Source organism: Wyeomyia smithii, chromosome 2 (assembly GCF_029784165.1).
Source record: "Wyeomyia smithii strain HCP4-BCI-WySm-NY-G18 chromosome 2, ASM2978416v1, whole genome shotgun sequence".
Taxonomy (NCBI): Eukaryota; Metazoa; Arthropoda; class Insecta; order Diptera; family Culicidae; genus Wyeomyia; species Wyeomyia smithii.
The window spans coordinates 91,097,742-91,125,052 of record NC_073695.1 but is presented as its reverse complement, the minus strand read 5'-3'; the positions used below and the strand labels follow the sequence as shown (position 1 = coordinate 91,125,052).

At 38.2% G+C, this 27,311-nt stretch overlaps 1 protein-coding gene across 2 annotated transcripts in view; it reads left to right on the top strand.

The window, feature by feature from the left end:
* The window catches only part of LOC129721019 (sodium- and chloride-dependent neutral and basic amino acid transporter B(0+)), a 197,537-nt gene that overhangs the window by 75,488 nt on the left and 94,738 nt on the right, over positions 1 to 27,311 (top strand). For both annotated transcript variants that reach the window (XM_055673050.1, XM_055673051.1), the window contains exon 3: positions 4,573 to 5,058. In XM_055673050.1, coding sequence (XP_055529025.1) covers positions 4,573 to 5,058 — 486 coding nt within the window. The remainder of the gene's footprint in view (positions 1 to 4,572; positions 5,059 to 27,311) is intronic.

Genomic DNA, 27,311 nt, shown 5'->3' with positions numbered 1-27,311 from the left:
GTTTCCATTCCATATGTTTCAATGTACCTTACGTCTAAAAAAATGGACAAAAATGGTCGAAAAATTGAAAAAAAATCTTTTTATAAGTTTTCCCCGATAGAACATTTCCAAAAAACTTTCATTTGAAAGCTTGAACCTTAACTTACTTTTGGCGAAGAGAGCATTGAACCTGCTCAATATGTCGATTCTGACACAGTGTGCATCATTTTTAATTTCAATAGGGCATATGGCGTCAATTTCGAACCACTATAAATGTTCTGGTTCCGGCAATATCATACTGGGTGGTATTCTAAACATCTGTGCATCATCCCAATTACGAAATACTTGTATTTGGTGACATTCTGTCGTTTTATACTGTTTTCCATTTGTATGGACTTCCCCCTTCCAGAGTAGGGAGGGTTGTCGAACTACCATAAAAACATTCCTTGCCCTATAAATCCTCCACATGTCAAATTTTGTTCTATTTGCTTGATATCGAGTTATGCACAAATCTGTGTTTCATTAGTATAGAAACCCTCCCTTTCATAGGAGGGAGGGGTCTGAAACTATCATAATAACCTTCCCTGGTCCCAAAAACAAGTTGAACTCAAGTTACAATTCCGGCAGCATCTACATTTGTTTTTTTCTTATGTAGAAAAATTCTTTGAAAAATTAGATGAATTTTACAGCAGCTACATACTGCTTCAGTATAGGCTCTTCTGTCACCGTTTTCGAAGACCCGAAAATGTATCTGTGATTTTTAGGTTTATTTTTAACCACGAGATCCATTAATACTTACTTTTTAAAAGTTTAATATCCACAATTACGAGGCATGCAATTAGGTTAAGTATATTGTAGATTAAAAGAGCATAGTCTCGAAGTTACCCTCGATTAAATTATAAATGGAATTAAATGTTAGTCCCTATGAAAGAAATAGCTCACTTTTCTTCTCTCATAGATTTTTTACGGAATGAGCAGATCAAACGCTTCTATATATACAGCCTATTGTAAGCTGTAATGTGAGCCATAATGTAAAAGTAAAGTCACATAAAATCCTTGAACATGATTACGTTGACTAATCGAAGAATCATTTGTTCAAAAGCACTCCACTTGTCTTGCGCTAGCTTCGCGAATTACTTGAAGCAATTGATACTTTCAATTCAGTTTTTCCTCAACTACTCGAAACCTACTTACCGCGATATAATCGATCAGATTAGTTTATTTAAGTGTTACATGATTACTCACTGCTGACTGGTGAATGCTGCAATCAACGCAAGCCAACCAGAGCCCCTTAGTAACTACTAGTCTAGGTCATCCCTGAAGCAAAAGATTTGCGTGCCTCGTCGATCATTGGCCTACATGGAGATGCAACCGACAAGGCGGGATTCAATCGATCGGATACTGTGTCAACACGCTACGGTCTGCTACCGTCTATGGCAAGTACGATCAGTTTGCGGGACGTTAATTTCTCTATGCTGTGCGATTGGATTGTACCTATTTGCAAGTAAGGGTTAACGAAATTGGTCATCTCGCAGCGGGTTTTTTTTTGCGTAACCACAAATGAATACGCTTTCATAATCACAATAAAAGCCGAATCGTATAGCTATTCAACATCGTACCAAGAATTCAAGAGATTGGTTACACAAAGTGGTTTGAAAGATACACATGAACGTGACTGAGATTAAAACGTTCGATTCATGCAATGCCACCCAGCTTATCAGTATTGTTCTTAAGAGGTGCATTTACAATCCAAACGGTAAACAAAGATCCACTCGATAGTAGACAATTGTAAACATTTTAATGAATATTGCCGAGGGTGGGCGGCTCAATTGTTAATAGATAACTACTGCCACCCCACCACTATAGCGATTTCGCGGTGTGGCAGCGTATGTACAAGTACGTAGAATTAGTACAATTGTATCGGAGTCATTCACACGCAAAGTAATGTATGTAATGCGCGTATTGCTCAGATGCACCTGGACTTTGCAAAACTTTTTTTTTTTCATCCGTCCAACACTCGCACACCGATGACCGAACTTGTGTGTTGGGTGATGAGGTATTTTATGGGAAAGAAACACGTGTTAAAAAAAACGCAATCGTGCTCAATTTCATGGATATTTGCGTTCACAAACTTTGTTCATTTTTTGCCCGTTTTCATTACTTCTTGCTTTATTACGCCTGCAGAGTTTCAATACGTTCGAGTGTACATGATGATGCTGTTGGTACTGGTTAGACATTAGACTTACTTTCATTTGGTCTAAGCAAAAAGTAATCTCGAACATCGTAAAATGTTTTATCACCAATGGGATGCGATGCTACCGGAGGGGTATGGATCTGTGGTGCTAACGTGCCAATTAAATTTATATGATTAAAAATGTTTTTTATTCATCCATAACTGGAACTGTGGTTGTTCTTAAGTAATGTCAGCAAAACAGACCACAGTTTGCATGCTTCTCTTGTTTGTGCTAATTACCGACTTTACCCGGGGCTCTAACGTGCAAGCACTCATTTCCTCGTGAGACAAAGGGTGGTACCCAGAGATTCTCTTGCTCCAGAAAATCTCTCAGCGACAAATATAATTTATTTATTTATTTTTATCAGTATTAGATTGTATGGGTTTCGAAAATTGGGGCTGAACCGCTTAATAACGCTCAGCATGTTTTTATTTGATATTAACCACTTCACTAAACTTAAAATATGGGTGCTTATTACGGGAGTCACTTCACGGTGAAATATATTTCACTCTCACGCTCACTTTACTTTTTTAGACCTATTCCCGATTCCACCTCAAGTGAGGTGACAAAAATCATCTCCGTGGAGTGAGATTGACAGTGAAGTGAAATTGAGGATAGGACAAGTGAAATGAGATTGTTTCCCAGCTCAAAAATGTTTTAGTCCCAGAAAATCGTTCTCTCCCGTTTTTTTAGATAACACCAGATCTTGACATGTTCCGCATTTCTAAGACATTCGGCATCAAAAAAAATGTTTTTTTTTTGGTATCGAAAATTTCCTGAACTAGTTTGCATTTTTTTCATCGGGTAAAAAAATGAAAAATTGGCCGCTTCAAGGCACGGACCAAACTCTGATTCGCTTCGTTACTGAAGAATAATTCCAATATTTACCATTAGATCACAAATCAATCAACTTTAAGACTTATGGCAGCTTCGTGGAATCATTTCACCGTTCAAAATGGTCGTGAAATGATTCCACGCGACACGTCGCTTTTTCCGTTCTCACTTCACTGATATGACACTCATAATAACCCAGATTCCACGGCAGATGTCACTTCGCGACGTTTTTCTCACTTACGTGAGTCCCGTAATAGGATTTTGTTCACTTCACTCTGATTTCACCGTGAAGTGACTCCCGTAATAAGCACCATGGTCATAAGACAAAAAAAAATGAAATTAGTCCGTAATGCAAATCACTTTTTTAATGTGTTTTAAATCAGTAATGCGGAAATCCTTCTAGTACAAGTGTAGTCGTTTACGAAATTTTTCAAGGAAATATTTAATATACTTTTTTCTTTATTTTTGAAGCTTGAACGGATTGAAAAAAGAATTTAACTTTCCACTTAATCGATATTTCAAACAAGTAGTCCATTTTTGTCAGTGTATATTTGTTCAAGCTATATAACTCGTCCGTAGACAGATTAAAGCTTCTGAGATACATCTCTTTGAAGATTTTGCGTGCAAATATACTTAAAATATTTTTCAATTCTAACCAAACAGAATGGCAAATCAATAGACTATCTAAAATCACTTGAAACACTCTAATTTTAAACATACCGAGCGAATTTACATCTCGTTCTACAACTGTGGTTTTTCACAGCCGATTGAGTGTTGAACGTTTTCACCTCTCCTGCTAAATGGTACATCCGCCAAGATAACCTACACAACGCGACGCGCCAACGTGTTGATTCAAGTGATTCAAAACATAGCGACGCAGCATTCGAATGGTGCCACTTTTCCCTATTACCCGTCACGAACTGGAAATGAGACGGAAGTAATCACGTGTCGAATGCATACGTGCATTCCGGGAATTCATAATTGCCTTAGAATAGTATCGGCTTACTGCTGTTTGCTGCAATATTGATTGAAAGGTTTCACGAAATGACATATTTTTCAATTGCTTTCAAGAAATTGTGGCTGTGAACTTGCTAGCAAGTGGAACGAATGAATTTAACCCATTTCTATTTCCTGCCCTGTCTTTCTAATGCAACGTTTTACAACATGGCTGTTAGTAAATCGTACTTGATATAAAAGTATCCTAGAGTAAATTGAGAAAGCACCCAAGCGGTGTTTGCACCAGTAACAATACGCATTTCGATGTAATGCGTGTAACATTATGCTGGAAAGAAAAAGCGGAAATTAAGGTTGCAAACTTTATATTAATGTTGGGCTCATGGCATCTAAGCTCTGCAGCTATGGTTTCAGTTGTTACGATGCTATAAATGTGTGATTTCGAGCGTTGCTGCAAACGAAGTTGTAATCATTAATACCATGTCCATAAACAAGGTTGTTTTCCTTGCTGCTTCGTAATAAACTCCTCACTAACAACTATATTTTTTTTTATTTCTTCGACCATTAACAGATATCGAGTGTAACGTCAATGTCCTTCCTATCAGATGATAACCTGACATTTCATCGTTTTTCCGATGGAACCATTTCATTCACGTCGGAACGAAAAAAATCCGCCGAAGCTGCCGGATACAATAACCATGGATTAATGGCATCCAAACCGGGGCAGGCGCTAACCATCGACAGGCTAACGCACCGGAAGCAGTCGTTCAAGCCGACCGCCACTACCCCGATCTGGACCACCCACACAGCGTTCAACAACTACACCAGTAACGCCATTGCCAACAGCAACCAGAGCGCCAGTAGCATCACCGATAACAACGCCAGTACGACAACGGCCGGCATTCCGACGGCCAACGATTTGCGCTATCTGTCGTCACCGACTAACGCGAATAACTCCAGTGTGATTCAGAACGGTTCTACCGTGAAGCTGCTGTCAACGAAAATCACTTCTCAGAGCAATGTGGCCGCGGAAAGCGATGATCAGTCAAACAAACAGGTTAGTCACTAGAACAGAGTACCAAATTTATCCCCATTTTAGTATTGCGCAGTTACAACCTGTCTGTCGATAAGAAAAAGGTATACACTTTTATTTCGAAACAGTTGCATCAATGGTTCTGTTTGTCCAGTGCTGGCGCTGGCGCTGACGTTGAATTTGTGTTGATTCAAACTGTTTTTGTTTACTGAAAGCGGCCCTCCTTCATTATGAAATGGCCTCACTAACATGGTTCACAAGCCGGGCGCCAATTGATGTTTGAAACAAAAACAAGTTTGTGCAATTTTATCGAAGTGATCTCGGGATGATTCATTGGCTTTGATGATTTTGTTGTTGTTATTTTTTAATTTTGTAACATTTAAAGTTGATATTAGAATCACTCCTATGGAGAATGGTTAGTTTTGAGCATAAAGAGTCATGCAAACTATGTTCTGTAGAATTAATAATTTGTCATTGAATTTTATTTGGAATTCATACCAACTTGCCAGGAAACTGGTAAAAAATCTACCACTTCTTATCGACGCGATCCTGTCGAACGTTACCAATAGACCGACGCCGAGTGAAAATGATTCAAGTGGTGAGATGGTCTTTCTGCTTTTCCATCAGATGGGCACTCGTACATATCTTCGAACTGCGAAGGGGAATCCAATAGTATACAGTTGCGCTAGGTCTCGTGTTTACTGTTTTACTCCGCGGCAACGAAAAAAAAAAAATAATAATATTGAAAGCGAAAACCGGCGGAATGTTCGCCATTGCGGCCAAATTATGTTTGCTTGGCACTTTGCACGGTTTACTCTCGGAATTAAGATGCTTGTGCAACTTTTGCATACGGAAAGTGTTTTTGATAGATTGCTGGAAAGTGATAGCGGTTTCAATCAGAGCTCAAGCACACATTATGTCACGATTTTAAGGGGAAAGAAGGAGTTTTAATCATTGTGACCATTGGTGTCTTGGAGGAAGAAATTTCGGCTGGGAGTGACTGTGAGTTTAGAAAGATTGTATCGCTAGTACTAGGAATGCGAATCAGTTTGAGTAAATAATGAATCTGCCCAGTTGATTGGTTAACTCAATCAGAGTATTTTTTCCAGTCCAGTCTGTATAAAATTAAAATGTTTAAAGTTTTGATGATTCGTCATCTTTCTCTTATAGCTTAGCTTAGCTTAGCTTGACTAACTGCACATATCAATGGTTGCACTCCGTGATTGATCCGAATCAGTAAAATTTAATGGGGTTGGGAGTGACCGACCATTCTCATTGTACAAGTTTTAGTGACTCAATACTTTGAAGGATCAAGAACGACGCTGGCCACGTCCTTGCAATCAGGTGGAAAGAGGGAAGGGATGTTAGTGTGACCCTTGCTATTTGGAGACCGTGTTAACCTATGCATCTCCACAAAGGTCACAGGAAGGTTTTTGTTAGTAGAGGAGGGCTCGGTGGATCAGGATTCACTTTGATAAGTGATGCGATCATATTTTCAGCTCTATTCAGCTATTATCGGTTTATTCTATATTCAGCCGGCTGATTAGAGAAGCACAATTATCTTATTAACATTTGGTGCAGATTTAGACCAAGAGACATTTCCAATGCCTTTGGGGCCGCGCACAAGTGTGCATGGTTTATTTCAATAGGGAACAAAATTGTTTGAATTTACTGATTTGAGACCGATTTACATAATACAATGCTATTGGAGCCAAGCACATTATTCTACACGATGTGGATCTGATTTAAACCAACAAACCAACACCAACACAAGGCCAACACAGAATAAGAATGTGATTTGTATAGTAAGTATTAGAATGCATGAGTTTTACGTTTTTAGACTAGTTCAAACCAACAGTAAAGATGGCAGGAGCCAGGCACACATGTGCATGATATGTATCATAAAATATGTGAACTTCTACACATATTCAAATTTAAAGACGACTGTAACATGAAATTTCAAGGGAAATACGACTTTTTTCAGTCTTAGGGGTGTATCAAAACGCTACTAGGTTTTATGTCCGACGTTTCGGCCTTTGAACTTGGCCTTCCTCAGGGGATCTACAAGTTTATTAAAAAGCATTTTATAAAAATAGTACATTTTTTCTCTTCAAAAACTCTGACATTGTTTTTTCTCAAAAAACTTACATAAAGTTGTACCGTTTTTCGTTAGCGTACAAAGCTTTACGATAGGTTATCATAGCTATCTATAGGATCTCTTTCAAAGTACATAGGTATTGAAACGTTAGAGTTAGTTTGAGCTTTGGAGACTACCTACAAACTTTTACCACATCACAAAGCACGATGCGTTGGTGGATTTAATTCGTTTTCTCGGGCTTTTTATCGCACCTCTGGTAACACCAAGATGGACTCTCTCTTATAATTAAATGTTTGAAGACAGTATTGGTGTGGTGAATAGGTATAGGGCAGGAGAGATACTTTCTTCCGCTCACTATTCCTGCTCAGTGGAGATAAAAGTTGGTATCTATTGGCAATAGTCCGGCGTAGATCGAGCTCATTCCTTCAACATCTATCCTGTAGTTTACAGTCTGACGAGTGTTGTAAATGTGAAAACATTCAAACATTGGTAGTTGAGATGCGGAAAAAGATCTGTCAATAATTTTGGTTTTCTCCAATGCAAACCGGTGTTGGTGTTTGATACAATGCTCTAATTGAGCTGTTTTGCTACTCATCTCGACTACTGCTTGATCATTGTAGGTAGTGTACTATTTTTATAAAATGTTTTTTAATAAACTTGTAGATCCCCTGAGGAAGGCCAAGTTCAAAGGCCGAAACGTCGGATAAAACCTAGTAGCGTTTTGATACACCCCTAAGACTGAAAAAAGCCGTATTTCCCTTGAAACTTCTCAACATACATATTTGCATAGGTGATTTTAAGGAAACGAAGCAAAAATACTATTTGAATCGTAAATATAAGAAGCTATACGGAGCGGTATAATGTAGAATTAAAAAAAAAGAATGCGCTCGCAGTTATTATCCAGAAAATAAATGTTACTTATCTTGCGTAGCGTACAAGCTGCTTTCTTTATTCCTCCGTCTGGCAACCGAACTTCAACCCTGAGCCTTACTAGTTTTTTATATTAAACGATTTTGTCAACATATGGCGCTCAAGATACGGACACCGAGTTACAGTCCGGGTACGCAGCCACTAACGTTTTCATCTTATAAAATCTTTTGCGACACTTTACTAGTTAAGAGTTTCCAAAACGTATTTCCACGGATTTTCACATTGGCATCACTTTTACCAGTAGTACGAAGCTTTTTCTCCACCCTCTGCACTAAACAAAAGTGCGATAACATCATGAGTAGTCTAAGAAAAATGCGATTGAAATCACAGCACTTTTCGAATTCACACATATTTTTTTTGGTGCTGCGCCATCCAAGCAACCGAGCAATATAAAGCGGACCGGAGCGTTTAAAAAAACGAACCGCACTTGTCGAGTGCTCGCACCAAATACCGATTCGTCATCATTTTCTTATGAACTTAAACTTATTATGAACTTTATATTCTCTTATCAACATACGGATCAAAATTCGGATGAATTTTTTATGTAGAAGCACGTTTCAAAAGATGTGCTGCCTCAGGGGTGTAAAATGAAAACCTAAATACGGAAAAGGGGAGGAAATAAGTCGGTAAGTTTTCAACGCACTTTCTTTGTTCTTGCAGCAATCGATATGAACATCATCAACGTATCTGCCCAAATGTAGCAAACTGTACTTTAATTATGCGAACTATTGTACTATTGAAAATGACTTCGATCTTTGATTCGTCGCGTATGGCTTGCTTTCCCTAATATAGTCGACAGAGTATTATCCCTAGTGATGTGAATGCTCTCTTCGAACTGTATAAGAGCCTGCTTTTGCTCACACCAATCAATTACGTTCTGATATTGCCACGGTCGGTCATAATATAGCAGAAGTGGTAGCGGCAGGCCTTCCGAGTGTGCTCAAACGAATCTTTTTATTGACGATTGATGGAATAGACGGTGACGCTCCGTTGAAGCTTTACCTTGTTTTGGCAACAACTCTAGAAATCGGAATTTGACTGTATTGTTAGAGGGCCCTTTTTTGTCGACATTTCACAGACGTGCGCTCAGCATCATATCCGATTTAGAATATTCTTTTTAGGATAAACAAATTAATGATTGAAGAATCAATATTTGCTCAACAGGTTTTGCGTTACAATTAAAAGTGGAATGTTATTTTAATCTGCATGCACTCTGTCTTTTGAAACTACTTGCTCAGTGATGTCGTGTTTTTATGACCAAATTTTAAAAATATTCAATCTACTTCATGAGCGATTCTCTCTGAAACCGTCCCATAACCGTGACATAGGGTCTTAAAATGGACATGCTCAGCATATTCATTGATTTGATATTGGCCGCGCGTCATGCGTTGAACTGTTTGAAGCTCGATTTTGAATAGTGACCAGAATGACAAGGTAAACTCAATGCTCACCTAATGTTTTGAATGTGTCTTGAAGCATTTTTTCTCAGCTTTCCAATGATGATGTCAAATTGAGAATCGGTGGTTGCGAACATGCTCAAAAACACGTTTTTCTAATGAAATCCAAGATGGCGGCGAGATCCAAAATGGCGGCCAATTTTTTTCTACTTCAAATGAAAGCTCTATCATTTCTCTTTAAAACGATGTGCTGGTTGCAGGGGGTTCAATGACAATTTCAAAAGAAATAAATCAATAAAAACATTAAGAATTGCTTAAAAATCTATTTTTCTAAAAACCGTTTAACCGATTTGTGCCCGAGAGGTCCATCAATATGAACTAACCAAAGTGATTTTCTCATTTTTTCACTACTTTCAATCATTTAGACACAAAAACATCCTTTTTGAAAGACCTCATGTCACCAGTGGGACGGTTTCAGCAAGAATTGCTCTTATACAAAATGTTGGAACACCTTAACAAAGGTGGTTGTTTGGACTTTACAGCAGCAGTTTTAACTCCATCTTCACTTCTGTCACCAACAGAATTTTGGTATCCTCCAGCCGCACAGCTGCAAAATGCAACACGCAACAGCGTAATAAACTGTTATGTAACTGAGAGTGCGCGTCATATTCTGCTATTAATTTTCGTCCGAATCAAAATGAAGAAATCCCTTGACGTTCCAAGCCACTACACGATACGGATTACATTGTAGCGTGTATGAAAGCTTCATCGGTCCTTTTCCGCTGATTGGCAATATGAAATGCGATTTATTGTGTCTTGCGTTTTACAAACCTGAAAAAGATCAAACTCAACAAGAAGGTGGAGTCAGTTACAAAACTGGCGTGGCCTAGAAGTTATATACAGTTATTTTCATAAAAAAATATTTCGATAATATTAGGCGATATTGGTTGATATATTTTGATATTTATCGTTTGTCTGTCATATTTACATCACACCGACAATAATGTGATATCAACGAAATCTGATATAGATAGAGGGGTGCAAAAATGCAACGATAAATACTTATTGATATTGAATATTGGAAATATTTTGCAATATGTCAATGGTGTCTTGCACCTAGGATGTGGCCTCTTACAACTTTTCTCTGAAAAAGCACTCTTTGGGCCAAATGATAATCTGATTTTGTTTAAACCAATCATTTTACCATCGGATGGTACGACGGTCGGTCATTATCTAGAGGCAGACTTTCCGAGTATGCATTTGGCTTAAACAAATCATTTCAATAGCGAATGGTGGAACAAAGTGTCTCTTCCTTCGGTGAAGCTCTGCCTTGTTTTGACTACAATACAAGCATCCTGGATCCTGATCTCTTCTTGTTGTCTCACTAGCCTTCCACAGTGTTTGTGGAGTGCAGACTCTCATTGTCGAAGTAGCACAGAGGAGCGATCAGCATCATATCCGATTTTAAATTAAACAACATCCTGTTCTTTTTGGGATAACCAAATAAATTATTGAAGGTAAAACATTTTCTCATGGCTTTAATTCTAGATTGAAAGAGAATGTTATCTTATTCTGCCTGTTAAAACATGTTGTAGCCGTCGCGAACCGATCATGCTTAAGCGAGTAGTTCAAGCGCCACTCCTTACGGAGACTACCGCCGAAATAAAGTTTGCCCGGATGAGACTGCCTGAAAGGATCCAGATCGGCCCAGCGCGCTACACGAGTTTCCGCCAAAACAGGTGCAAACTCAAAAGAAAACTCAACGAAGCCTGAGATTGCCTTCCGTAATTCCCGACATAAAAAGTTCCATCACTTAAGCTTTTAGTCTCAGTGGCATTTCCTCTTATCACTAACACTAACCGTTCTTTATAATTATATAGTCCAATATCACTTGTACAAATATCAACATCGAAAAAAAAACTTTGTTGTCGGGTTATAATACCATGCAGTATCACCCGCGGCGAATAGATTAATTGCACTGGTTACACAACCAATTAGTTAGTTGGTTGCAGCTATACAATCAATAATGTTGTTGTCAACAATCAAAAATCGTACGGTAGTATTTAAAGCCAGTTTTCAATAACTAAGGCAGGTATTAGACGAAGCAAATATTTGCTATTTTTGGTACGAATTTTATTTGCACAAAATAAAATCCGTACCAAAAACAGCGATTATTCGCTCCGTCTAATGCCTGCTCAATATGTAGTACATTGAGAGCTTCTCATTTGACGCATCAACTTTCGTTTACCTGGAATTACACGTCAAAAACCGTTCATCTCGGTCGTAGACGTGCAAACTTGTTACCTTTTTTGTCGCTATGTATGTGACCTTATCGAATTTTCGTCCAAATAAGATTCTATTGCGTTTCACACGAAACGTGCAAGAATCAGTTGACTATTTTTAGAGATTTCACGTAGCACACCGGAAAGCGTTTCTGGAAAACTAATCAAAATAAAAGCCCAACCCTCGCCCACTTCGGTTTTCGATTACGCGTGGGGGAGTATATTTTCCTGTCCTACAGTTTCGGTTTAGAGTTGGCGAATGAACGCAAATGATAGAGAGAATACAGTGCCGTGGCGATCGTCTAGACTCTATAGGTTATAATTTTGGCTGAGAAGAATAGAGTGGTTTGTATTCCTATAACCAACAGTAACTCTACGTAATCATTATGCCGATTTTTTTTTTAAATATGTTTTTAAGAGTCGTTCAATCATTTGTGCGAATGAACAATACGAAAAAAAGGTTTTCAACTTCTATTATTTTATCAAATCAAAGCAAACTAACTATACAACCCACGCGATAACACAAAACATATCATGTACGGTTTCATGTTGCTTTTCCCGTTCGACTGATCTCTTGTTGTCGGCTCGCATAGTCGCATGCCGCTTTTCAAAAAAAAAAAAAAAAAAAACAACATACACGGTCGACTTCTTACACCATTTCTCTTCTCCTTCAGTGACCGCATGACAGACACTCATAGCGGGCGGCAGCTTTTAGGCAGAGTTCACATTTGCTATTCAGCTCAGGAGAGACGGTAATTTCCACGCTAGTCTACACAAAGCACACGTTTTCCAGCGAAAAACGGAACGACACGTTCCACCCGTCTTAACCGTACGGGTCAAGATTTTCAACTTAACTGTGCCACTCGGTGGGTGTACTAGGCACACTAGGTTTACTAGGGCTACCGTCCAGATCGGTCAAAGTCCGTGTGGAACCGTTCCTGGCATTATCAACTGCATTTACCGTAATTTTGGGTAATCTCGTTCGTCTTACCTTTGCTTACAACTCACGGAACTGGTTGAAAAAATTTACACTGCAGTATGACTGTTTTTAAACATATCTAAAGTAACACTAAATTAATGTGCCCATAAATAACTACACTGCATTGTTCTGACTTTTATTTTTTTTTTCTCCTTTAATACGCTACGAATCGTTAACCATGTTTACCGCACATTATTACTGCCCATGTCATAGGATATTCCTACTGCACTAACCGGACGGTTCTGCACAGCTTAATTACTATTCTGCGGCAGTGTAATTTGTCTTTTTCTTTTTCCGGTACGCTGCCGCCCAGACCGGGAATTCGCAAAGTTTTATTTTAAAAGTGTTTTCAGTTCCATCGAGCGGTGAATTACGCGACTGTATTGTGCTCCAAAAAAACTCAGGCATTGCGAAGTCGCTAATTGACTGATGGCGACTTTCGCGGGTTTGCTGGACCTGGTAAATTATGAGTTGAGCGTTTTTGAGTGCATCTCGAAATTGGGTAACGCGCAGACACGATGGCGTCTTGATTGCAAATTGGACTGCACACTTGAGTCGAATGTGTTTTTTTGAGAGGTTTTCTTCACCGATGGCTCAACTATACGCTAGATCCAGCAACCGGCAATTGATATTTTTTCTGTTTATGTGTCGGTTTTGATTTCTCTAGCCCAACAAAAGTTGTGATTTGGCGTAGTGTTTATTATTGCGCAAACGTTTGCGTGATACTAGTTTATAACAATGTTTTGTTCAATAATTGCAGCATGTTTAATGATTATTTCCCCTCGAAAACTCCTCTTCCAGAGGATTATTTAATTTTTCACTCATGGCGTTTTCAAACAATTATATGTTTCTTTTCCATTCTTAAATTCCTATTCCAAAAGTAATATATCGTCCCACCTCACTGTTTTTTATCAAATTCAAAGCTGTGGTCAATTTTCCAGCCATAAAACGTTTCGGTGCTTGTGCACTGTTTGTAGTAGTTCGAAATCCCATTAACTTCCTGTTTCCGTGACTAATTTGCCTTAAATTTTCCACTCTAGCTATTGTTACTGGCGCTTAGTTGGATCTCGTGTATACTTTGATAATGGCGCAAGCAACATCAGTGCAATCACAGTCTACAGTGCCGCGGGCGGTGCTCTTCCCAAGGTCATATCGTAATTATTCAGTCATTCTCTTTCTCACTTGTTTGCAAATACATGCATGTAGATATTATAGAACGAAATTTAAATTTCCGTTGAATTTTGTATTCATTTCCTAACGATTTGTTTGCTAATTTTGCACTCAAAGGTTCTGAATCTCTGAAAGCTTCACTATTTGTTTCAATCTTACAAATCGTCGAAAAATTGCGGGTTTTTGTATCGGATCCGGATGGAATTTTTCCCACGAGAAAACAAAGGCACAACGACAGGAAATACCTGAGCAAGGCGGCTTCGTGTACCGAATGTGACGATACACAGCATTTTGCTATTTCCAGATAAAACTCTTCTGGAGCAATTTATGTCCCATTTGGCATTCATCCAATCGATCGAACTGTGTCCGTATAACGACGAATGTCGAAATGTTTGCGATAAGAAGGCCTCTACGGGTTTGGCTGTCGAGGTAGTGTAAGTTTATTTCGTGTGCCATCTATTGAATGTGGTTTTGTGACAACGATGAGAGAAAGGGGGGAAGCGCTTGAATTGGTATTTGAGTTTTAAATGGCTCCATAAATCTTAAATGAAGACACATTAGGATCATTCCGTCGTGCAATAGTTTTATATATACATTGTGTGAGAAATTATCAATTTGCATGACATCATTCTCGAATTGTGAAAAAATTCAGAAAAATGCAAGCAGAACAGACTGACAGAACTGACAAAGAGATCAGAGAGACAGAGAGCACAGATGGATAGGACAAACAGAAAGGACAGATAGAACAGATGGAACAGACAGACAAGACAAAAAAGATAGACAGATAGAACAGACAGGACAGACAGGACAGACAGACTAGACAGACACATAGATCGGACAGACAGGACAGACTGACAAGATACTGAATGACAGGCTGACAGATAGACAGTAGTCAGACAGATGGTAGTAATTTTCAAAATCTTTTTTGGCCATCAAAACCAATTTTGGCCTTTTGGTTGATATTCGCACTTCACTATGCAACATTGCGGATGACATAGTTGGCTATTCATTTATTGATTGCAAACAGTGTGACTCTCCGTTAGTTGGATACGAATTGAACCTACATCCGGTGACCAATTTGTCAATGCGATGCGTTCAAACGGCGGGTTTCCTCCACAGCTTCACCTGGCTGGCCACCACAGAATTCAAATGTCTCGGGACGCCACTTTCAGTGTGCGATTTCCCACAGAGAAAATAATGGAAAATCACCTGCGAACAACATGCGTCGTTTGGAAATGGTTTGCTCGGTTTAGGTGAGATTTATTTCAACCCAACAAGTGACCGGTGTGGTTGCGAGCACTTTCAGGTGGTACGAGAGTGGTAGTGCTAATTGCTAGTGGGCAGTATCTGCGTCGGTCATTCATTGATTATTGTTTTCCGGTAGGCGGTGTTTTAGTTGGAAGTTTTTTGTACAGAATATTCAAATTCAAATTCTTCAAATTTTCAACTGACGATTCTTTTTATTGATTATATATTCAATTTATAAAACTTACTTTAAGTTTTGTATTCGATATTTGAAAACTAAAAATATTCATAAAAAAATCTTACTGATCGCAACGTTCAACGCCGCCACTCCAAGTAAGTCAACTTTCCTCGTGCATTATTCCACGCAGTTCAACTCTCGGTAGTGGATGAACTGTTTAACGCCCTGGTAGCGAGAGAGAAATTGGTCAAACTGAGTTACACTTTGCGCGGTCGAAACTTATCAATTCCACCCGAGACCCCATTCTTCAAAGGAAAACCAAGACGCCAGATCAGACCCACCAGTGCGTCCAGTGCAATTTAACTTTTGACAAGTGACGCTGCGATCCACTGTCTGGTTCGAATGTTAGCTGTGGTGAAAAAAGAAAACAGTTTTCATTTATTTTAGGAAAACTAGCGTTTATGTTTTTGAGCTTGCGTTCGTCCAAAAGTAGGATGATTTTATGCACGGCAGCCAGTCGATGGAAGAGCGTTATGCACGGGTGCGTTGGTAAATTTTTATTTAGATTTTTTTTTTGTTATTGCGGCTTTGTATTGTAAGCCATTAAAAATTTACTTTCATTTGTATTGCATAAAAAGCTCATATGTTGAAGACAGAATTTCTCCATCGAGGTATACTACAGAGCACAAAAAGATGGCAATGGGCATGTTCAATTGTCTGCATAACAGCCGTTAATCTGATTGCAGTTTGTTGTGAAAACTCTTGAAGTACAAAACAGCGCTCGTAATCATACTGATGTCACCAGTTGTATTGGAAAATTTATTTTGCTTAAACCTTTTGTACCAGTAGAAATTTCGAATATAGGTATTTTTTTTCGTCAGACTACGTTTGCACATTAGAACATTTTTTGGTGACTAAATCTCCCAGTTCAGTCACAGTCCACAGCAGTTCATGACATGACTTCTTCCATGACAATCAACCTCATTCTATCGTGGCAACAAGAGAAGCTCTTTTCCAAGACAAACGCAATTCTAGCCGCAATCAGATAACCCACTTCGGTTCAACTGGTAAGCGTGAAAAAAAGCAATGAAAGTACCCTGTATCGGCTTATAAAAACATAAAATCAATAAACACCTGAACTGAGCGTTTTTCGCCACAGAACACCGCTTTGCTATGCCATAAAACAAGGCCCAAGGCTGCCTGCCTGCCTGCCACCTTCTGGGAAAAACGCTACAAACTTTGGCTTCCCTCTAGAAGCAATCGTTATTGTCTAGGTAAAGTTTGGTAAAGGGAGGGGGTCGTAAACAAGGTGAAGTCATTATTTACTTGGTACCACCCCGGTTCAGATCTTCTAGCTGGTTTCGAGGTATGATGTCAGTCCAACCAACTGGTCGTGGTATGTTCGAATTTCGGCTCGAGAGACACTGCTAGTGTGTCTCGTAATTTATCCTGTATTACTAATAGCTGGTTGCATCAGCATAGTCTGTGTCCAATCAGCATAAAGCTCCAAGCTCCGACTGTAAAATGTTGAGTATCCCTAAACTCTTGGGGTTTTACGTTTTGAACTCTGTCTTCTCAATAACAGCAGTTACGCTATACATATTTTTATTGCCAAATCGAGTCGGTACATTCAACAATACAAAATACGGTTTTATAACACTAACATTCAAACTTGTGTTTGTGTCAATTTTCTCTAGCGTTTCTTAGAAGGAGATATGCCATGTAGTTAATTATTTCAAATGTCTTCCGATTTGGCATCGCTATTTAAAAGCGTCACTTGATGTCACTTATCTACACCTGACACAAACGGGGCACATTTTGTTACTTTAGAGCAACATTTTATTACTTATTATGTCTTATGACCGCATCTTATACACAAAGACTAATAACCAAAGAGTAACAAAAATTATGACGGCCACACGCTGGTATGTGCTTTTGCAGGAGAACATACAGCCAAGAAACGCATTTGTATTTATGCAACGAACAGGTTCATTCCTGCCCCCTTTATTCACACATACAGAACTCACCCGTCAACCTCAAATGTCTAATTAGAAACACCACTGTTTCGTTCCCCAGTGTTAACTTGAAATGGAAATATGTAATACCGTGTGACCGGAGTTGCCGGAGTTGCGAATGTTATTCTGGATGGGCACGAGTTTTGTATCTTCAAACAGGTTTTAGATAGCTTGCAAAAAGGCAAATATTTGTGTTTTTCTCTAACGCAACTGATCGTGATGTGATTTCAAGACGCATTTGAAGTCTTTAAAATCATCTACGTTTGCATACTGTATGACGGAAAAAATGCTGCCTGGCAACTCTTGGCATATTATTTCTCTACTCCGTATGCGTACAACAAACTATTACACGCACACCGGATGAACTGGAGATAGAAGGAACTAGTAAGACCGAGGACATACTGGCGCGACTTGATTTGCGATGACGGTTCGCCTTGCCGTGGGTTAATGTTTAGCCCTAAGTAGAGCTGTACATAAATCTGCGGCAGGGCTGATGATGAATTGAATGAAGAGATGATTTTTTTTATTTTTTTACAGTCCATGGTGTGCATATTGCAGTTGTGACTGAAACGCTTTTAAAGCCTAACATAAAACTAAAAAGAAACCCCAACTATATAGTTCACAGGTTCGATAGAATTGATGTTGCCGGAGGTGGAGTTGCAATAGTTATCCACCGTCGAATAAAACATTGAATTATTGAAGGTTTGGGAATTGAAATCGTAACAGATATTGATATTTTATTTATAGCCGCAGTGTATTTACCTTTTCAATGCACTGGTGAGCAGAAAAATCATTCCAAGGGAGATTTACAAAAACTCACGAGAAATAAATCTAAGTTTATTATCATCGGTGATTTTAATGCAAAACATCGATCGTGGAATAATGCACAAAACAATTCCAATGGAAAAATATTGTTTACCGATTGTTCGGCTGGATTTTATTCAGTTCTATTTCCAAATGCTCCTACAGGTTTTTATTCTGTTAGGAATCCATCCTCAATTGATTAATACCAAATCAGTCATTCATGCAGTGATTTGTTAATTCATGCTGATTTTGATTCTCATCATCTTCCTATAACTTTTTCCATATCCCGTGAAACTATTTTAAGTTCCACTAGGTCTGTGTTTAACTATCACAAGGCCAATTGGGAACGATATCGTACCACGGTCGAAGAAAGCTCGAATTGTGATATTGTTCTACAAAACAGTGCTGACATTGACGGAGCATTGGATGATTTGTGCAGTATATTCAATATATATATATATTCAATGCCCGTGAAGAGTGAAATTTTATACACCGATAATTGACAATGAGCTTCAACTTCTTATACGTTTGAAGAACATACGGAGACGTCAATATCAAAGAACTCGTGATCCTGCTTTGAAAGTTATTTTTAAATATTTACAAACGAAAATCAAACATAGACTCACTTTCTTGCGAAATGAAAAATTTCATGAGAGAAGTTGAACAACTAAAACAATATTCCAAACCTTTCTGGAAGCTTTCGAAGGTTTTTAAGAAACCTTCGGAGCCACTTCCAGTCCTCAAAGATGGTGACCACATATTTCTGACGAATGAACAAAAAGCTCAAAAACTTGTTCAGCAGTTCGAGAGTGTTCATAATTTCAATTTGAACGTAATGAGTCCTATTGAAAATAAAGTATCACAGAAGTATGATCAGATCACCACTCAAGAATTTCTTCCTGAAGAGGTACTAGAAACAAAATTGAATGAAATACGAACTATTATCAAAAACTTTAAAAACATGAAAGCACCAGGAGATGATGGGTTTTTTATATCCTCCTCAAAAGACTTCCCGAAAGCTCTTTAAATTTGTTGGTGAGAATTTTTAACAGATGCTTTGAATTAGCATATTTTCCCTCAAAATAGAAAAATGCCAAAATCACTCCAATTTTAAAACCTGAAAAAAATCCAGCTGAAGCATCAAGTTATCGTCCAATAAGTTAACTCTCTTCTATAAGCAAACTTTTTGAAAGAATGATTCTTAATAGAATGATGACACATTTCAATGAAAATTCAACATTTGCAAATGAGCAGTTTGGATTTCGCTACGGGCATTCGACTACTAATCAGTTACTTAGAGTAACAAATACGATTCGTACTAATAAATCTATAGGTTATTCCACTGGAACTGCTCTTCTAGACATAGAAAAAGCATTCGACAGTGTTTGGCATAAAGGTTCGATAGCTAAAATGTCCAATTTCCGTTTTCCTCTTTACATCACAAAAATGATACAAAGTTACTTGACTGACCGCACTCTTCGGGTTGACTATTTGAATAGTAAATCTGATAGATTACCTGTTAGAGCTGGTGTACCTCAAGGAAGTATCTTAGGCCCAGTCTTATATGATATTTTTACTTCTGATCTTCCTGATTTACCACCAGGATGTGAGAAATCATTGTTTTGTGGCGATACAAGCATTTCCGTAAAAGAAAAAAGCCTTCGTGTCATATGCAGTAGGCTGCAAAAAAGTCTAGATTTATTTTCTTCATTCACGCAAAAGTTGAAGTCTTGTACAATCATTGTGTCTTCGCGATTCGCACAAATGTTGCACAGAAATCGCACAATAAATGTGTGAAACGCATTACGCATTTGTACTGCGAATACATTGACATAGATTGAAATCAGAATATGTATCATATACCGACACTTTATTTCTCACATCGAGTGTATTAGTGACTGCTCTTTCTCTTTTGCTCGTAGATTTTCCATGTACGTGCGCTGAAACTAGATACGTCACATATAATTTGCAGGTTGCTCTTTCGCTTCTTTTCCGGTTCGGGTTGCGACGCGCAAGACGATGTCTCGTCGCTTTACGAAATGAGCGAGACACCCGTGCTGTACATGCTTGATGCCAATGTTGTTAGTCTCACTCATACTGTCGATGCGTGCTTGCTGCTACTCAGGGAAAAGCGTGTGTGCAAAAGACTTGAGAAGCGTAGCATATGTCTCGTTCTCAAGCAGAAAGGAGGAGAAAGGTTTTGCTTCTCGCTCGCTTTGCTAAGCTGCTTGATACCAGCTGAAACTGTTTAGGTGTAGTAGTTTGGAGGTGACAAATACATTGAAAAACGCTAGAGCATTAATTGCGTTATGCCCAACACGCAATTATTGTACTGGTTCCAAACCACATCAACAATTGCGCTAAAAACGCACGATTTTGTACTGGTTCCGCACCATCCAACTTTTGCGTGTATTTGCAGAAATGGAAGATTTCTCCTAATGCATCAAAAACACAATTAATTATTTTTCCCCATAAACCAAGGGGTTTCGGAGTGATTCGCGATTAGTGCTCAACTAACAAAATGTAAACAAATCGTTTTATTACACCATTGGTTTCGAAAAGGCTTACAAAAATCATGGCAAGAATCCTTTCTTTGGTATAAATCGATAAAATTATTTAAATCAAGTTTTTAGTGAAGGGTGACAAAATAGTTTACCCAAAACAAAAGATACTTTGGAGATTGGCCCTTTTCATTGTTTTGAATTAACGGGCTTATTTGTGGAAATTTCGTAAACAGGCGACAGTAAAGGGCGGATCAACATTATGTTTTCAAAATACAGGCGCATTTGAAGGGCGCAACTGAGGGAAAAATAAAAACAAGGCAAAATAAAGGTGGGCGCATCTCGTTGTCAGAACGCTTTATGGCGAAATAGAGATGGGCGAATCTCGTTGTCAGAATGCTTTAAGGCTTATTTGATAATGGTTAGAAGAGAAGCGCAGATTTTATCCATCAATGTACAAATTCAATGTAGTTTTGTTAGGAAGCTATAAAACAGGTTTATTTTACCTCGATTTTTGGTATTGGTGTTAATGTTAGTCACTTCCTTTGAAATTACGATTTGAAAATGTACTTGCAAATTTTCAAACTGATATTCCCTAATGTTTATCTTTTGTCAGTTGCGCCCTTATCGCAAATCACTCCGGCTTTCTTTTCTCAAACCCACCAATAATCATTGTTAAGATGAATGGTGCAATCTTAAATTGGTCTGACCAAGTTAAATATTTAGGGGTAATTTATGACAAAAATCTTACCTTCAAGGAGCACATTGAGAATATCCAAACGAAGTGCAATAAATTTATAACATGTTTGTATCCTCTTATCAACAGAAATTCTAGACTTTGTCTCAAGAATAAACTGTTAATTTACGAACAAATATTCAGATCAGCAATGTTATATGCAGTCCCCATCTGGACAAGTTGTTGTACAACCAGAAAGAAGATGCTTCAAAGGATTCAGAAAAAACTTCTGAAAATGATATTGAAGCGTCCTCGCTGGTTTAGCACGAATGAACTACACAGGCTAACTAATGTGAAAACATTAGAAAATATGTCAAACCAAATTATCAATAAGTTCCGACAAAAATCGTTGCAATTCTCAATTACAACGATTAGCTCACTTTATAGTCAGTAAGATAGGTGTATAATTAGATTAGGGTTTAATTTAAAATTCCTTTTTTTTCTTGATAAGTGGGTTTACAATTATCCTACAATTATTAACTGCGGAAGCAATTACAATATTTTAATGAAATAAAGCTTAAACTATATGTAATAGTGTTGATATTTCACCGTTTGTGGCAGAAACACAATAAAAATTCTGAATAAATATTAGTGAATAATTAATTCATCACAAAACATCCCCCCCCCATTAAAAAAAAATCTGCGGCAGGGCGAGTCCGCGCCAGTATGTTCACGGCCTAACATGTACAACACATGCGATGGTGTTGTTTCTTGACTGAAGATGGAAAGGGAGTGCTAAATATATGACAGTATGTGTTGTTATTTGACTGGAGAAGAACTTTATTGCTTTTTAAGTAACAGATTTGTTACTCAAAGGACCATTTCACGTAATTGCTGTTTAAGTAATAAAGAAAAATTTTGCGTGCATTTAAACCGTTGCGAATCACCCTCTAGTGAAGTAAAATTTTGAGTTTCATCAAATAAAAAAAAGTATCGTTAATTTTACCTTCATACTACATGGGCCTTCTAATGAAAAAATGTGAATTTTTATGACAAAATGTTTTATTCTTCTCAATCTAAAGCAATGCACTTATGGTAGCGGTTTTCTAACATTTCGATTACAGTTTTGTAGCGTTTTACGTCACCTTTTTTAGAACAGTCTTTTATTTCCAACTTTTCCGTTTTTTTTTTTGAGTGAAATTGTTCGCAAGAAAACCAGGTTTCAACCTGCGCTCGGGGAAAGTATTATAAATTTGGCAAATACAGAGAATGGGGAACTAGTTCGTAGCGCAGTTCATTCAATTTAACAGTCCTATCCAAGCTGAATTCGCGGGAGCGTGATCTTGGTGAAAAAGCACTTCTTTTCCCCATTTACGAACATTTCACTTTGATTTAAACATTCAACCGATCTAATCAAGTATAACAATATTATTGTTTTTTTTAACCAAAAAAAACTGGACATGCGTCTGATTGTTGCGTTTACGGGAGATTCGGACGACTTTGCGAAAATTCACTCTGCTGACTGCCGATTGAACTCAAGAGTGTAGTGGTAATTCCAAGTTTCAACCATTGGCACGAAACGCGGCAAAAAAAGTTTTCCTGTTTCGCGTAATCAATGCGTATTCAAATCTTCTCTTCAAAAGTTTGATTGGAATTCGAATACCAATTTTAAGAGTTAAGAGACTCGGCACTCATCGCATAGCGTAGCATAGCACATTTGATCGCCCGTGAGTTACTTGTTGCTACTAGAGATCGACGAATCCTCCGCATCATCCACACGTGTCAAAGGAAGGAGTTCGTGTTAGTGTGAGGAACTAATTGGATCTGGATCCACTAACGTTGGTGGTGTGATCTTTATTATACGAAATCCGAGCCCGATATAGGTACGGTATGGTCTCTGGCATCCTATGTCTTCATATTTTATTTTGTAGTACCGGTATGCAAGAAAATCGTAACAGAAAATTACTTTCGGCATTTTACCGTAATAATCATAAGTTATCCGTTCCGCGCGAAACACCTCATGTGTATGTGTAAACATTCATGATGTTTATGTGTAAACATTCATGAATGATATGAACAACACGTTGTTCGCGCGGAAGTTTTTTCCGTGTTGAGTATTTTCGTCACTAGGACCAATTTTTGGATGTTTTGTGACAACACGAAATATATATTATAAAACATAACGCGAAAGTTCTGCCAGAAGCTCAACGCATCCCGCAGAGGCTTTGTGCCGGAATAAAGTTGGTAGTATTCTGTATTACTGCGCTTATCATTCATATCCGAGCTTGTGTGTACTATACCGAGCCTCTGTCCATCCTAAGAATATCGTCTAATTACAATTCCCTGGAGAGAACTTTCATACTCACACCAGTTTTATTATAATAGGGACTTATTTTTGTTAGGAGAAGAGTCAACAGAGGTTCTGTAGAATTCAGATTGAAGGAAGGGTACTTGGTGGGAAGCCTGAGAATAAACCCATGCTGAAGTCTTTTGGCAACCAAATGGTCTGATTCTACTAAGATTCGAACCCACGACCACCCGCTTACCAGAGCGGACTCTGTAACCTTGCGGCTTCGTAGCTCCCCATAACTTGACTATAAAATCTATGAAATCTCGGGTACGGGTCGGATTCGGGCTTCATAGAAATAAAATTTTCTGGTTCAGGTCGGGTTCAAGTTTGTTAAAAAAAAAATTCGGGTCAGGTTTGGGTTTTGACCGAAAAAAAATCGGGTTCAGGTCGGGTACGAGTTTGAAAAACATCAAACCCGACCATCTTTAATTTGTAGGTATTTGAACCACGTAAAATTTCAATAACCAACATGTCAATTTTGCCCCGATTCCTCTACAATACTAAAATTGGTTTATCTCGACTTGAGACTAACTTATTTGAAATCTGTTTAAAGTAATATCAAGAGTGTAAACATACGTATACAGTTCACAGAAAGTGGTGGTATTAAAATGTAAAGTAGATTGAAAGTGTACTGTAAGCAAAACAAATTCTCCTGGTCAAATGCGACTTTGAGATTCGTGTGAATGTGCATGCACTTAGTCAATGCAAGATTTTTTTCCCTATATTATTTATGTTCTTCGCCAGTTTTTGTTTTATCTTTTTTTATTTTTACGAGATTTTTCCCTGCTTCTAATGGTTTGAAATTGTGATACTTATTATCTTTTGAACTCATTTAAACGGTGATCTGGTAAACTTTCATCAGTTCGTTACAATTTCCAATTGAAATCCTCAAAATTGTCCAACGGATCAGAAAACTTTACACTAGCAACTATTGCAAAAATACTGTGTTGCCATGAAACGTGACCTAATTTGCTCCCGGTTCGGTTTCTGGTCTAGTGAATGCCTAATCGTGGGATAACATTTCGTTTCTCTATTTTCCCATATGAGGTTTTGTAGCAGTGCAGCAGTAGGACTTCAACTTGGTACGGTGTAATTGTTTCTATTTCTCCGAAGAGGATTTGGCTGGTACACTGCTGGCGCTCCCTTGCGAGGTCGATTGGATTACATACGGTTCAGTAACGGTACCCGTAAGTTGTGGTATTACCATCGCTTATTTCGGAAAAGTGTTTATTTGATTACACAGGTGCAAAATTTCAGCCGCAGGTTTTGTTCTTTCTATGTTCTACTCTATATACTGTTAAACAGCAACCACGCTTGTCGCCGGTATATGTTGAGAGTTCTTTGTTTTCTGCTTCTGACGACATATTGCACTTATTTGGTGAAAATTTTATGTTCATAAAGTAAAGTAGATTTATCGTGAGACCGCCACAGTTCTGATAAGAAAAAAAACTCATAGTTTCATTTGTTTGTTAATTCTCAGCGTTGTTTGAGAATCGTTAAGAATTTAAAAAGCGACCAAACTATCAATTTAACCTTGAAACACTGTTCGAAATACTATAACAGCCTGCGTCGACTCCGTGGTAGGCCTCGCACGCGGTGGATGTGCGCGGTGGATGTGCGCGGTGGAAGAAGATGCACGATCTACTGGTGTACGGGGAGACTGGAGAACGGCTGCCCAAGACAGAAGAAGCTGGACATCTCTAATTCGTTCGGCCCTAGACAGGTGAACGGTCCGTTAAGAATTTAAAAAGCGACCAAACTATCAATTTTACCTTGAAACACTGTTCGAAATACTATAACAGCCTGTGTCGATTTCTTATCTCAAGGTAAAACATTTAGTCTCTTCCAAGATAATTTCATTTCTTTTCGTGTTATGGAGCTTTCCAATCATCTTGAGTAAATCAAAAGTTGACGCTGGCCGTTTTCACGAATGGTGGAGAACAAATTAAACATTTGATAGCTAATTGCGATAGTGTTGAAATTTTTCATCCAAAGTTCAAAACAAGTGATTGTTTTCCTGCGAACACCGCAAGCTTATCCCCCACCCTTGGCAGCATGGCCTTGGCTTGGTTGTTAGCAGCACTTGGAATGAATCGGTATGAAGGTGCAAATAATGCAAGAGCGGCCTGTAACTTCTGACCAAAAGTTTATTGCAGTTTCTGAAAGTTCCTCACTCCATTCAACTTTATTATATTCAAATCCGTTCTGCCATGAGTCTCTCAATTAGGGCAGTTTCATTTCCTGAACGAATGAAAAGTTGTTCTGTGGTGAATCGTGTTTATGCTACTGGTATTAAATAACAAATGTTCGGCTACTGAGTTGAAAATTATTTGATGGTAGAGATAAAGCAGTACCGTGCTGGACCGAAATCCGTACACCTAAGCACATGATAATCTTCGACGCTCAATATAAAATCAAGAAATCTTATATTGCTTTAAACTGACATGTTTACTTATAAGTCTACTTATATTTTATCACTATTTTCAAGCAAAATGATTGAAATCACTCTGAAACTCGAAAAAATCATGTTTTAATAGAACATGTTTTGAATCGAAATCCGTACACAGTTTTTTGTCTGAATCAAAACCCGTACACTTTTGAATCGAAATCCGCACACACGCGATATAGACTGGATTAGAGTCCATACAGAAATAAATCAAAATCCGTATAGATATAGAAGTACATAAATGAACATCTTTTATTTATAATTTATCTTTAAATTTACGAATAAATATATTTTGAGGATCAATTTGTTCCTAAAGTTTCACACGGTTTGCTTAATTTTTTATATCAGCTGAAATAGTGCAATTTTTCGTAGCGCTTCGTTGCGGCACCCCTTATTGTAGCAACCGGAACGCCGGAACCTTTCGAAGCTTCCAGGTACGACTTTCCCTAGCGCACCTCAGTGACAGCTCCCTCGAAATTGTTTGCCGTATATTTATACTTGTTTTCTTCCATTATATGCTGCAAACAAGAAGAAAGTTCAACAATATATGCATGATACACACGCTGTACGGATTTCGATTCAAGCAATTAACAAGAAGTAAAATCCGTACGGCACAGTTTTTGTTGAGTAAATACAATTTACACTATTCACCAGACAATATACAGCTCGAAAATGACGAAGACTTACCTTTTCCATCAATTTCAAGAAGATTCACAGAGTAAAACACGTATATCCCACTTGAAAAACGTTTTCATCTGAAAAACGTTTCCTTAGTAAATTCTCTAACGATACAACGAAATGACAACTAAAACCGATACACGATTGATTTTTTATTTTTATTATTTTTATTTCATGGCCTACTGACGCATAGTTTAATTTAACAGAAGGCCAACAGCTCAACGGACATGTACATGTAACTATCATATGAATTTTTATTTTTATAATGCTTAAAATTGAAGAAAAACGTCAAGGTGTACGGATTTCGATACTGTACGGGTTTCGATCCAGCACGGTATATTTTATCCGCTAGAATTAATGAGTTAGCACGCGCTCGGCATACTATATTAACTCTTCGCATAATGATATCACTCTGGAAAGGTCAAGCGATGATCGCTACCTTTCGCCGATGAGGAACTACAGCGCAATGGGTTTCGAACATTCCAATCCTATGAGGGGCACGAATGATGATCACTCGTCAAGCTATGC